Source organism: Ctenocephalides felis, unplaced genomic scaffold (genome assembly GCF_003426905.1).
Source record: "Ctenocephalides felis isolate EL2017-DRISC unplaced genomic scaffold, ASM342690v1 CF-g0.4_SCAFFOLD_01886, whole genome shotgun sequence".
NCBI classification, from domain to species: domain Eukaryota; kingdom Metazoa; phylum Arthropoda; class Insecta; order Siphonaptera; family Pulicidae; genus Ctenocephalides; species Ctenocephalides felis.
Window position 1 is genome coordinate 149,239,561 of NW_020538040.1, and position 15,027 is coordinate 149,254,587.

The 15,027-nt window shown below is 27.6% G+C and overlaps 1 protein-coding gene across 9 annotated transcripts in view; it reads left to right on the plus strand.

The window, feature by feature from the left end:
- Positions 1–14,815, plus strand: part of LOC113378015 (adiponectin receptor protein-like) — a 292,576-nt gene extending 277,761 nt beyond the window's left edge. For 7 of the 9 annotated variants that reach the window (XM_026618512.1, XM_026618515.1, XM_026618513.1 and 4 more), the window contains 9 exons: positions 7,687–7,946; positions 8,466–8,564; positions 8,960–9,149; positions 9,723–9,903; positions 9,973–10,160; positions 10,512–10,625; positions 10,699–10,778; positions 11,521–11,693; positions 13,567–14,815. In XM_026618512.1, the coding sequence (XP_026474297.1) occupies positions 7,701–7,946; positions 8,466–8,564; positions 8,960–9,149; positions 9,723–9,903; positions 9,973–10,160; positions 10,512–10,625; positions 10,699–10,778; positions 11,521–11,655 (1,233 nt within the window). In that variant the 5' untranslated portion in view covers positions 7,687–7,700 and the 3' untranslated portion in view covers positions 11,656–11,693; positions 13,567–14,815. The remainder of the gene's footprint in view (positions 1–7,686; positions 7,947–8,465; positions 8,565–8,959; positions 9,150–9,722; positions 9,904–9,972; positions 10,161–10,511; positions 10,626–10,698; positions 10,779–11,520; positions 11,694–13,566) is intronic. The other 2 variants (XM_026618507.1, XM_026618508.1) reach the window with 2 other exon arrangements.
- Positions 14,816–15,027: the final 212 nt, after the last annotated feature.

Here is a 15,027-nt window from a genome sequence, read left to right on the forward strand (position 1 = left end):
TCTTATCGATTTTTCAGGACATTGTAACACGTTAATCGCGACGATAATATCAGAAGAAAATTTCACATGGGCCATAGTAACTTCATTAGTTAATTTAGTTAAAAATGTATCAAGGAAACTTAATGCATCAAAGAAGAAAATACGAAAAGAAAAAGAAAACACACTTATATATGTATAAGACTGATTTCTACCAAATCCATGTCTGACATGGCTCATTTTGAATTTCTTAGTGTCAGACACATATGACTGACTTGGCGCTTAACGTCTTAACAGTATATCTTTTATTGGAAAGTTTTGTCGATAAGAATGAAAAAATTTACAGTTTCACGGTACATCTCACTCGATCAGTTTAACAATATTTTTTATCTCTGAACTCCAATGACCGTTTATTATATCACCTCCAATGGCGCTTGTACTTTAATAGCCGTGTATGGATGACCTTAAGAAAATTGAGTTAAATTTACGATTCAATAGAGTATAGCGAATAATAGTGAGCAGCCATTTACATTCGGCGATTTTTTTCACAACGACATGAATCTTTTTTATCGTCATACAATATCAATAAGTAAACCGTGTCTTATGCCGTTTTGAAATATTCAATTCATATCTCGCAAGGTCAATTAATATGAACCATGATATAATTCACGCTGTGTTTGCAATATTGGACAAAGTTGATTCTAAAAAAATAACAACTAAAAATAATTATAACTATTGATCTAGATTGATTTTTATTAACCTTATTAACTGCGATTTTGGTACTAACGTTTGCATATTCATTGATAACTTGAAGTTATGTTTTGTATAAGAGAATTCAAAGCTCTGGTGCTCTGAGCTTTCGTAGCGTTATATAAAAATCGCTTTTCTTATTATTCCAAGTTCACACTTCGTATATTTTTTAATGATACCAATAAAACTTCTTTATGGACAAGTTTAAAATTGTATAATATAATTTATGTTACTATATAAAGACCAAAACTACAAAATTAAACATTATTGAGCATTCCTTCAAGTTTATTTTTAGATTTTTAGATTTCAAATGTCTTTTTTAATGAGTTTATCGATTACAATCCTGTAATCTAAATCTTACATGTAGTAAATTGTATGCCATATATATATTGAATTAAATTTGAATTGAGTGGTGTATGGCATCATGGTAAATTGCTGGAACTTCCCGTACCATAATAAAATATTCGAGGAATATTAAATGTTTTCTAATAAATTATTATAAATACTGTAACTTGTATATTTTTACAGAAAAGTAAATAAACAAAATTTGATCTGACGAATTTAAAATGAGGACGGACATTGTCTAATATTTATGAGAATTATATAAACTGAATTGCAAAGTTAAAATTTATTTGAAGTATATAAGTGAGCTTTAGAATTTTAGCTAGAATTAAAATTAAAATTCGAATTATTCAAAAAAATGTTTTTTTGAAAATTAAAAAAAAAAAAATCCAAAAGCAATCGTTTTGTCAACACAAGCAGAAAGTTTTCCGAATCATTAAATTCGGATGCTTGGTTCTCTCAAAAACTGCCATTTTTTCCACATTTAGTTCGGTATCTCCAAAACGGCTAGACCTGCCTTTGCTAAAACCTAATCACCACTTATCTCCGTCATTACGGATTGAATGTTTTTTGGGCCATTCAAATCGGATGCTCCGTTCTCTCAAAAACTCGATTTCTATTTTCTGCACTCTTTTCACAGTATCTCCTAAATGGTTGCCAAAACTTACTTACCTTTGCCAAAAACTAATCAGCACATCTCCCTATCAATAGGAATCGAATGTTTTTTGAGCCATTCAAATTAATGAATCTCACTTCAAAATTTGGAACTTTTGAAATTTGCCACATGAACCTTTGAATCTTAACACGTTCTTATGAACTTTATAGATTTAGGGTCAAATTTTTAATTTTCGAATAAGAAAGAAATGTTATAGTAATTTTAGGTTACGGGTCTATATTCGTATGAGTTGAGAACGAACTGCCAAAAGGCTGTATATTTGCTGTGCTATCAGGAGTTTTATACTTAAAAGCTAATCTACATAACGCACAAACGTCAAATAACAATTTTATTAATACGTGTAGTTACGTTTTATGCATAGAACACCTGATCGCACATCAAATTTATAGCATTTTGACATTGAATTCATAGTTTGTTACTACCAACTTATAATATAAACCCATAACATAGCGTTACCACAATATTTATATTTTATCCGAAAATTGAACTCTTATTTTTTATTTTTCCATTTTTCCATTATTTTTCCAAATATGCTAGTCTGAACATTTCTATAGTACTTTTCTTTAGTAAATCCTATGTTTTTGGATCGCTTTTTTGGAATACTAATTTTTTGAGCAATACAAAATATTAACTATAATTGCTGTTACATGCGTATTGAATAAGATATTTTTTAATTCATTGTCTAGAACGTGATACACTGATGAATAGAATAATCATAGGTATAAATAGCATAACTGAAAATAGAAAAAATTAAATTAACATTTTTGATATGGTACGCATTGTATTTATTCTGAATCAAAATCAAGGCTAATGACAACAATAATTTTATTTTACTACTGTGCTTTTGCTGCTAGAGTACTCGAACGAACGTTTGGATTTAAATTCCAAATAATTAGAGCATGAAGATATATTTCTTATGCTTTATATTAGCTTAATGTCCAGTTTTAAATTAATATATATTTTCTTGCTGTCTATGGCGCATCGATAGTGTCTTTCAAAAGGGTTACGACCAAGTCCAAGGTTGCTTCTAACATATTATATTAAGGTGAAAGAATACGACTATGTTCGACTATACATTACATTTCGTGTAGGTTTGTTAATATTTCACGATATATTCTGTGCCATTTGGATGCCTACAATTTATCTATTGTCTGGCTATCTAAATATTAATTTCACATTATACTAATACTGTTTTTTTATCAGTTCAAGGCAATCGACATATCAGTAATTCAAATGTTCAAACATTAAATATATATATGAAATGAGAAATAAAAATATATAAATATATTAATTATAACCCTGCTTAACGCGGGGGTTGCGTTTAATCAAAGTAGAGCGTAAAGCGAAACATCGTGATCAGTGAACAGTGGTTATTTTTAATATATTTTTTTTTACAAAAATCAGAATTAATATAAACGACGATCCTTATAAAAGTATTTATAATGAGATCATTCAGTATTTTCTGGGTTTCCAATTTTTTACCTTACTGTCAAAAAGGCATCTAACGTAACCTTATGCCTTAGATCAGTGATTTCCAACCTGTGGGGTGCGCTCCCCTGGGGTGGCGCCATACCGTTCCAGGGGGGGCGCAAAGTTGTTTCAAAAATATTATTTTTAAATGCTGAGTATGTGTCAAAAACAAATCAGCAAAATACTTAAAGTACTTCTAAGAGTGTTTGAACTCAAAAAAGAAATTGCTATATTTCTTGCTGATAACAAAAGAGACGGAGCAATCTTGTTTTAGGACACAAAGTTTCTCGCAAAATTTGCGTATTTAGTTGATATTTTTCAAAGACTTAGCGATTTAATTAAATCAATGCAAGGATCTCAAATTCGTGCTTTTGTTCATAAAGACAAGATTACGGCTTTAATGAAAAAATTTGAACTGTGTATAGCTAGTATCAAATAGCTTCATAACTTTAACATGTTTTACACTTTTAAAATACTTGTGTTACTGATGAAATAGAAGTAAGTAAAGATCTTATTATTATATCAGTCATATGACTAGTCTACTTTGTATAGCTTGCTATGAATAATAAATAATAAAAAAAAAAAAAAAAAAAAAAAAAAAAAAAAAAATATATATGACTAGTCTACGAAACTAATTTTCGCATTACTTTATCTAATTACGTCCAAATACGAATGGATTAGAAATCAATTTGTCATTGAGAAACATGATGATTTTGGTAATTCAACAGCAGAGCAGAAAATGATAATTAATTTATCTAGTGATAGAATATTGACGCAGATGTTTCAGGACGAAAATATATTGTTAAGTTTTGGTTACCAGTAAAGGACGATTTTCCTACTTTGGCAAATAATGCTTCAGAAATTTTATTACCATTTGTGAGATCTTACTTATGTGAAACAGAAAATTCTTATAATAAATAGTTATGTTTGTATGTATATTTTTTATAATACTGTGTATTATTTGGCATAATTTCAGTTATATTAAGTATATTTAAATTAAATTGTTAGAAAAATAAGAATGGGAGGGGGGCGCAATATTTTTATCATTCGAAAGGGGGGCGCAAGGAAGAAAAGGTTGGAAATCGCTGCCTTAGATAAAGCTTCTATGATACCTCAACTTACTTTTAAACTCCAGTCAAAATTCTGGATCATTTTCAAAAAATGTTCCTTAATTTATCATATTATTCAAAGATCAATTTACGAGCACCGTTGAAAGTTCTATTTGCTCTTTTGCGAAATGATTAACTATCAATATTTTTGTTGTTTTTTCTTACTCAGTTAATTGCTTTAGATCATCATTAGAAAGACTAGCTGCTATTTTTTCAACTATTTCTTCGACATCTTTCGCATTTATCTAATATAAGCCCATTTGTTTCGCTAATTCCACTATTTCTTTCAGGATTGCACCTATATTTTGGTGAAACCCCAGGTTAAAATATAAGAGCGCTAAATGAAGTGTTAAGAGTGGTATTACTGCATAAAAGTTGTAAATTAGATGATTTCAATATTCATTATGATGAATTTAATGCTTCTTTCATTTATAGTAATTTTATGTGTTTCTAATTATATTATGTACATGCAATTTGAAAATCAAAATTTTATTTATATATTTTAATTTATTTATATATTTTAATATTGAATTACTTGTTGAATGTTTTGCTCTAGCTCAACTTGCATCATTGTTACTAGTAATTAATTTGTTGTTGATCTCAATACATTTCTTCTCAATCAATTATAAATTCTTTATCGACTAATTAAATCAATTTATAAATTTTTGCTTAAAAATATTTACATTTATACTTCTCCAGTTTACAAATATTGCGCAGAAAGTTTTTGATAAGATCTTTACATTTTATAACTTGTGTAGTTGCTTTTATATTAAATACAATTGCGCAATAAAATTCGATTTAGATTAATTTGTTATATTTGCGACAAGTTTTGAAGATAATATTTACTTATCTATATTTTCTCGTGTAATCACCGAAGGTCAAGCACTAATACCTATAAATATCATTTCTATAGTAGCAATTAGTAGATATTATTTAAATCATTGCTGAGGAATCGTTCATAATGTGGAGTTAAATGTAATGAATTGATAATAACAATAGTATTAAATACTGGTAAAGTTTTACGCTATTCACAATCTGTTCTGCATTTTTAAATATTTTTTTATAAAGTACTATTTTTGATAAAGTAAAGTTTATCAAATAAAATTGTAATTTATATTTGTAACTTCCGAATATCGTTAGGCAATAAAAATTTCATTCATTTTTTATTTTGATACATTTGATTGGACATAAATATTTTTGATTGCATTTTGTGGTATCCGCAAACGAAAATAAAAGTACAGTCTTTAAATAAATGTATAGTCTTTGAAATCTGAACGCAAAAAATATATCCCTGACACGTGGGGTGTATTAATATAAATTTTATGAACATTCTATAATTTATTTTAGGATTTGTCAACGTGCTGAATGGCGACACACGTACAGTGTCTAAACGTACATGATAAACAGTTATTTATTGCTTTTTATTTCAACTATTGGGCTACATTTCAAGAATAAAATCCAAAAATTAATATAATTGTATTATTTGAAATATTTATTCAAAATAGGCAAAAATAATGAAAGGAACGACCATGCACTGCACAATATTTAAAAATAACAAAAAGATAGGCGAGAAATGAAAGAACAAATTATAATAAATATTATTTTTTATATTTTAATTCTTTAGACGGCAACACCTCTCACCAAGCCAATTTTTTCATTTAAATTTTTATTTCTTACTTCATTTTTTTATTTTATTTTAGTTTCTTAACTTTTGTTACTTATTATGTATATTGTATACTTTATTTGATTGTTCTTTTTATTCTTTGTTGATTTGTCAACGTGCTGAATGGCGACACACGTACAGTGTCTAAACGTACATGATAAACAGTTATTTATTGCTTTTTATTTCAACTATTGGGCTACATTTCAAGAATAAAATCCAAAAATTAATATAATTGTATTATTTGAAATATTTATTCAAAATAGGCAAAAATAATGAAAGGAACGACCATGCACTGCACAATATTTAAAAATAACAAAAAGATAGGCGAGAAATGAAAGAACAAATTATAATAAATATTATTTTTTATATTTTAATTCTTTAGACGGCAACACCTCTCACCAAGCCAATTTTTTCATTTAAATTTTTATTTCTTACTTCATTTTTTTATTTTATTTTAGTTTCTTAACTTTTGTTACTTATTATGTATATTGTATACTTTATTTGATTGTTCTTTTTATTGTCTATGCTAACAGCATAGATAAAGGAAGAGTATATATATGGCTAACAGTTTTGTATTATAAGACCCTGAGTCTTGATTGACAAAATAATAAATAAAGATAAAAAAATGTTAATTCTTAGCTTATTGATATGATGATACCTTATTATATGTTAAATTTGCTTAACGTCGTTCTTTAAACATAGTGTATGTTTAAATTTAATGTTTTGTTTTCAAAAATCAACTAAAATTGTGCTTATGTTAAATGCTAAAGCACATACACACACAAACACATATACACACACACACACATATATATATATATATATATATATATATATGTGTGTGTGTGTGTGTGTGTGTGTGTGTGTGTGTTGAAATGTACGAAAAAATTCTTAGAGGGCATAACATCAACTAAAATCAAGGATTGTAAAGATTCATACATCTTCATTATTCCAAACGTTTCGACGTACAATTCTATTTATTCTACTAAAAATAGATATGAAACTTTTAATTATATTAATCTTCACATCGTAGAATAATAGTACGAAAATGTAATAGTTATAAGATTGTGCACGAAACTACAATTGCTAGTAATAGTATTTTTTAAAGAATACAAGAGTTTTCGACACTTTAAAAGGAGACTGATAACTTTCATTGGTTATTTGAGTACAGAGTGTTTGCCTTATAATTAGAAGCATTTGAAACTCTGTATTCTTCAAATGTATATATGTAACAGCATTTTTTTTGTTTAATGAACAGTATAACACCTAAACATATAATAAAAAATATGAGATTAAAATATGTTTGGGCTCGCCCGTAGGTAAGCGGTTAAGAGCGATGGGACCTGAATCAGAGGTCTCGGATTCGATACCCACTTCGAGCAGCCTGTTGTCAGACAGCAGTGGCAACGATTTTTACTTGGAAATATAGATAGTAATATATTTCCAAGTGAAAATAGCCCTCACCCGGCATTGCTGCAGTAATAAATATACTCGCCCTATTACAGAAATTGTAATAATAATATATCATATAGAGATGTGGCCAATGATTGGGTTGCCATCTGTCAAACAGACTAGTATTAAGTCAAATCAGCACAACAGCTTATAGGACTATTGGGTTCTGATTGCTGTTCAAAAATAATTGAAAAAAAAAATGTTTGATAAAAATTCTGTTTTTTAAATTTTCACAATTAATTTTCTAGGATCAGCAAGCAGGATGCCCCAGTATACCGATTCCGAGTCTGAGGACGGGCGCAGTATGACGGACGGCCCATTGCCCCCTTTGGAACTCACAGACAGCGTTTTGAGGAAGAGACAGATATGGCATCCCGACGAAGACAGCATGCGATCGGAAATCAAGGACCTGTTGGACGACGATGGAGTTTCATTGGCCGAAGAAGAAGACGGAGCTGGATGTCCTTTACCTTCTACTCCTGAAGACCAGCTGCTCTTGGACGCCGAGGTTAGATAGAAATTAATTAACATATATAACATATAATCAACACATAAAGTCAATATTATGGAGCTTTTTTGTAGGTAATAAAATCTCGTTTAGCTTTTAGTTTCGTACATAGCACAGGATTTGCTATACATATTATAGTAGGTGATGAATGTGAGATTAGTTATTTTGCTATATAATGAATCTGGATAACTATATATTCAGATAATTATGTATGAATTAATCAGAAATTAATTAATTTAGTAGTTGGTATAATTGTAGAATTTGTTTTTGAATTGACTATGTAATTACAGAAGTTTAAATGAGGTATTTCGATCATAAATTCTATAATATATATTTTTATAGTAGTAGAAAACATATATTTTTAAACGTGTTATAAAAATTTATGTATATTATTTTATTAATATTGAATTAAATAAAGCTTCAATATTAAATATATATATATATATATATACATATATATATATATATATATATATATATATAACTGATGGCTATATTATTTTAAATTTATTATTTTAGATGACTGAAGTTCTAAAAGCTGGCGTTCTGTCCGATGAAATAGACATTGGAGCTTTAGCTCATAATGCAGCCGAACAAGCAGAAGAATTCGTTCGCAAGGTGCATAAGAAATTTCATTGGAATATTTTCTGAGTATAATAGTTTGATTATTAATTTGGAATTTAAATGATATTCAGATCGTAAAAGTGCCTTAAAAAGTGTGATAATTTTCGACGCGTCACAAATTTTTTTGAAGTAGTTCAATTTTGCATGTACACAGTTTATTTTATATAAACGATCGTGATATTTTTGTAATCAAAATATTGTCCAGAAAAAGTTCTTTTGTATTTAAATTTATTTAATTATTATGTATTTAAATATTTGAATTATTATTAATATGATTATATTGTAATGTATTAGTATATTGCTTTGGAATGCTTTATTTTCAATATATATTTATTGTCAATGCACGCTGCACGGGGTCTATAATAGTACTATTCTGTGTCAAATTTTAGCATTTCTTAAATAATCAGGTATGGGAAGCCTCATGGAAGGTTTGTCATTTTAAAAATCTTCCTCGATGGCTGCAAGATAATGATTACCTGCACAAAGGACACAGACCACCCTTGCCATCATTTGGAGCTTGCTTCAAGTCCATTTTCCGAATCCACACAGAGACTGGTAATATATGGACCCATTTATTAGGTAAGTGCAAAAAATATAATGAATTTATGCTTATTGTATACTAGTTACTGAAAAATTAAAATATTTAATGAAAAATTAAAAATCATATTTTCAAGTTAAATTTTATTGTACTTTGTGGGTAAATGTGTACAAATTGTTATCTATATTTTTTAATTTTTTTGCAACTGCAAATCATACTTGCCTCAGATATCGTACTTGCGTCATTAGGACCAAAATTAATTAATCCAAATGAATTTCTCTACAGTTTTATATTAGTAGATGAATAATATTTACAAAAACAACTTGAATAGTGGCAGCACTATTGAGTTTTATTTACAATGGTCAGAATGTGATCAACATGTGCATACATTTTGTTTCTAAATGGTTTATGATGATGTTATTAAAAGATGTTTTAATCTTCATGTATATTATTAGTAAAGCGATGAAAGTTAATATGAAATGTAGCTGTAAACTACAAATTTAGGAAACTATTTCTAGTCAAAGTATTTTTCTCAATGTACAATATATACGATTAGTAATATTTAACGTTTGATTACAAGTATATTTTATACATATAATTACTTTGTATTACAGGTTGTATAGCATTTATAGGCATAGCTGTATATTTTCTGGCAATGCCTACTTCTGAAATACCATTAGAAGATAAATTAATATTTGGTTCTTTCTTTGCTGGGGCCATTGTGTGCCTTGGTTTCTCTTTTGCATTCCATACTCTGAGTTGCCACTCAGAATTTGTAGGAAAATTATTTTCAAAGTAAGTTAAATCAAATTTTGCTAATCTATTTATTATGAATTTGTAATTAACTATTTTGAATATTTTCAGGTTAGACTATTGTGGAATTGCTCTGCTTATTATGGGATCATTCGTACCATGGCTCTATTATGGTTTCTATTGTCATTATCAGCCAAAATTGATTTATTTATCGGTGGTTGTTATTCTTGGAATATTGTCCATCATTGTTTCCTTGTGGGATAGGTTTTCAGAACCAAAACTTAGGCCTCTTAGAGCAGGTTAGTAGTTTACTTTAGACCATATATTAAAATGCCTTGATTTCAAATTATTATGTGCAGATTATCAGCTTTATATATTTTATGTCATGATAGGAATTATAATATATAATTAAAATACTATAACACTCTGCATAAAATTATTGTGAATGTTGTATTAACTTTAGCAATTATGTTCTCAAAGTTTTGTTAAACCCAGTTAAGCACAATCAATTTTTTTTTCAAAAGGTTTTGTTCTATAATATGAGCATATAGATACATATACATAGAAATAACATAAATGAAGTATTTTTTAATAAAAATGTATGTATTTTTTTATATTCTGTCTTCTATAACTGAATTCTTCTCTTCCAGGTGTTTTTATGGGATTCGGGTTATCGGGGGTTGTACCAGCAGTGCATTATGGCCTCATGGAAGGCTGGTTCAATCAAATCAGTCAAGCTAGTCTTGGCTGGCTTGTTCTAATGGGTAAGTTAAAAGTTTGTTTATAAATAAAATTTTATTTGTATATGTATCTAAAATGCTTAATCAAATTTTTTAGGTATGTTATATATACTAGGAGCTATGTTTTATGCTCTCCGTGTTCCAGAAAGGTTCTTCCCAGGAAAATGTGATATCTGGGTATGTAATTTTATACTTATCATAATTGTATGATCAGTAGTTTTTTTTTTTCAAGAAAGCATTATTGGTTTACATACAATTGAAAATGTGTAACTAGTAACTTCAAACATTAAACTCATATTTCTCAAATGATTAATTTGGTAAACTATGTATGTTATTATTTATTAAATTATCTTGGTTTGAAATTATTATATGCTGATTATCAACTTTTTATATATTTATGAAATTTTGTACTAACTTTGGCAATTTTGTTACAAAAGTTTCATTAAGCGCAGTTACAAAACTTTTCAAATTTGTTGCTAATTGTTCATGTGATAAAATCCTATAATAATGTATTATTAAATTAAATTAGGATTGTATGTTCATTTTTATACAAGTTAAGTAAAACTGTATGTCGAGTATGGAGTCTTAAAAAATTCAACTCGAGAGTAAACTTTGTATATTAATTTGTGAAGACTATATTTTAAAGTACCAACTACTTTATTTTTTTAAATTGTCAGGCAGAAGTGTCTGGTATTTTAATTACTTGAATTCTGATTTGTGGTAGAAGTTAAATTTAATTTCATCAAACTTTACAATCACAAATGTAGGTTATGAATATTTACAATAAAAATTATTGTGTTATTATGTGTTGATATATTTTATTATAATGTGTCATGGGAGGTAGGAATTTTTTGTAATGACACCATTATTATTGTATGTTTAATTCTTTTATAGACTAAATGTGATTTTTTTTTTGCAGTTCCAATCTCATCAGATCTTCCATGTGCTTGTGATAGCCGCTGCTTTTGTTCATTACCACGGCATTAGTGAAATGGCAATGTATAGAGTAACCGTTGGGCAGTGTTCAACAACGCACACAGCAATAGCGTTTTAGTGAATTAAAATAAATTTATTGTAACAAGGTAACAACTGGTACGTTTTAACACAGTTTATATTACAGTGGTACCCCGGCATATGAGTTTAATTTGTTACATAACCACGGTCGTATGTTAAATTGCTTGTATCTCGAAGCAATTCTTTTCATATAAATACATCAAAATGCTGTTTTTTTGTCTAATTGTTTCCTGTCCAATGTTCATTCATGATATTTGGGGAAATGTATTAGGTATGTATGTAACAACTCCCATGATCAAACTGTTGCAACTTTTTTGAGGTGATATCTATCTCACCGATAAAATCTTTTAGAGCTCAGAAATCTGCATATAAATTATTGTGAGGCCCTTACCTGGAGTTTATAGTTTATATATTACATATCTATGTGTTACCTTTGTACATCCTCATAATTTTCAATATTTTTACCCATGGTTTAAAAGTAAATATTGTTTTGTAATGTGCAAAAAGCAAAAAACTCAAACACAACCTATATAACAGTACAATCAATATTAAATGTATAGCTAAAATTTCAAATGTTAAAATAATCTTGTATATGGGTAAATTGTTACTACTCAATTAATATTAATATATGATTGAAGTGACTAACTATATAATCATTTACCCTCATAAAACGGCCAAAATATTTCTATGGAAGGAAATTCATTGTTACAACTGAGGAAGTTTTTCATATTTTCATTTTGCCATTACCATTTATCTAGAAAACCGTTACTCGCTTAAAGGTCGTATCTCGAATTTTGCTCAAATGTCAATGCAATGAATCGCTTATTCTTTGGCGGTTTGTATCTCGATACACTCCTATGTCAGATCAGTCGTAAGTCGAGGTACCACTGTATAATTTACTATATTTTCCTTTATAATATAAATTATAAAATAGATTATGTTATTGAATACATATGTATTCAATAACAAAAATAATTCTATGAAACTGATTCATAATTCTAGTAAATTCAAAATTGTAACTACTGCAATGATTTAACCAGTTAACTGTGATAGATTAGTATACTTCCAATGGAGAAGTTGCAAAATTTTGTGTATTTATAAGTATATTTGTTATGCATATAAAACAGTGACCATATTCAAATAACTAAAATATTTCCACCAAAAACTAATCAATGCGATTTTCAATTGATACTTTTAAAACAAACTTATAGCTTATAGTACATGTAACTAAATTAATTTAATTGAATTTATTTCACATATTTTATACTAATTCATGTTCTAAAAATTTAGTTTATTTAAAAGTGCACGTCAACCTTGGTCAGTGCAAAGCGTAGAGTGTAATATATCTCTACAGTACATACACTAATTGTAAGAGTAATAATTTGAAACTTCGAAGCATTTTTATAATTAAACTACTTTTGTAGGTCTATAATATTTTATAATGCTCATATCAATCTACATCAAGAAATTGAATTCTTAATTGTAATATAGTGGAGTATATGCACAATATTTCATTGAATTTATTTTGTTTTTAGTATAATATACAAAAATATATTAAACAAAGAAGTAATATTTAATGATACAATTCTCAATTTTGAGAAATTAACCCATCTTTTTCATTCAATATCTTACCAACTCAGCTTACTCTGTGATGGACAAATACACTTGCCAACCTCGATTCAGAAGAAACAGTTAACTGGTTAATGCTACGCTTATGTATATATACACAATTATTATGTACTTCTAATATTTCTTGAATTTTTAATTATTCTGTGTTGGCTAATATGCCTGTTATTTTTTTTAATTGAATTTTTGTGTAAAGTAATCCAAATTTTCAAGAACGATTTTAATTAATAAAATCATTAACATGAAGGTTGTGTATTTACTGCTAAATCAATTTTATTTTATATTCTTTAAGCAATAATTCTAACAAAATCTTTTTTATTTTCAGGATCGATTTATGCAGCAATAACTAACAAAATTATGAAGTAGTTATTTCTCCTCAAAGTTGTATATGAGATCAAAGATATTACTTCAAATTTGCTAAAAATCTTTATACCGCCGAATTCCTGCTATTGTAATTTCAAGAATCTGTTCATACTAAATATTTAAGATCTTATCCAACTGCATTTGGCCGTATACAGTAATCGTAAATTTTGGTAAATTTGATGCGATATATTTTTGTGATGAAATAATTTTATATATAATCAAGTTAAAAACGGACTAGTGATTTTTTGTGCTGTCACACAGAAGATTATAACATAAATTGCACAATGATATAAACCCTTGCGGGAATCATAAATAATACCTTCAAAATTACTAATTTATATCAGATCAAATGATTGTGAATCAATCTAATTATGTATATAGAATATATATTAACTAAATATTTATAAGAGAGTAATTACATATTTATAAGTGTTGAAATGCCTTCTCCATTGCAATATTCATCAATGGCATCTTTTTATATCAGGATTTTCATGTCATCTAATAAATTCATCAAGATGTATGGTATTACAAGGTATGTTATAAAAGATACGGACAAAAATTCATTGTACAGCTAAAACAGAATTTGTGTCATCAACAATTAATATACTGAATTATAATTTTTTTAAGAGTGAATCGTGGATAATGTCTTAATTACAACGAACCCGGTGTTATTGTTTAAACTTATTTTTATATAAGACAAGGGTGTCAAAGTTTATGGATACACATTCCTAATTTTATCTGTATATGGCATTTTAATACTTCTTGGAAACAAACGCTATGAATTAATTTATGATTTTCGTGATTTACTTTTGGATCATTCAGGAAATTGTGATACAAACTCCATCACATAAACCTATATATTCAAGTAATTTTTAGACAATTGAACAGATGATTATTTTAATGTTGAAATTTCATTTTAAGAAATTAACGATTAATTATTCTACCAAAATTATTGCTGAGAATATGAGCACCAAAATAACATAACATGTAACAATAGCGTTGCAGTTATATTAATAAATAGTTTTTCAGCATTAGGTTTTAGCAAAAAATTTTAGAGTTGTGTTCTGTTTGACACCCTTGAAGCAGCGTAGTACGAATTTTAACAATAATTTGTATTTATTTATTTATTATCACTGAAATTGTTGCTACGAATTTGTATAGATAATTTATCATAATTTGAATTTTATAATCATTTTCCGCATTGAGGCTTATGGTCGAATCATAATATAAAAATGATTTTATGGAAAACAAAAAAAAAACATTTAAAATTATTTTTGTAGTGATTTAGCCATTTGTTACTTTTAGTTCCAGATGATTATTTTAAAATTTTAATATAAACATTGTTATTGTTATCATATTTAGTAGTGATATTTAATCAGTGGGTACATATTAAAATTGAATGTACTTATATTGTTGATTACAG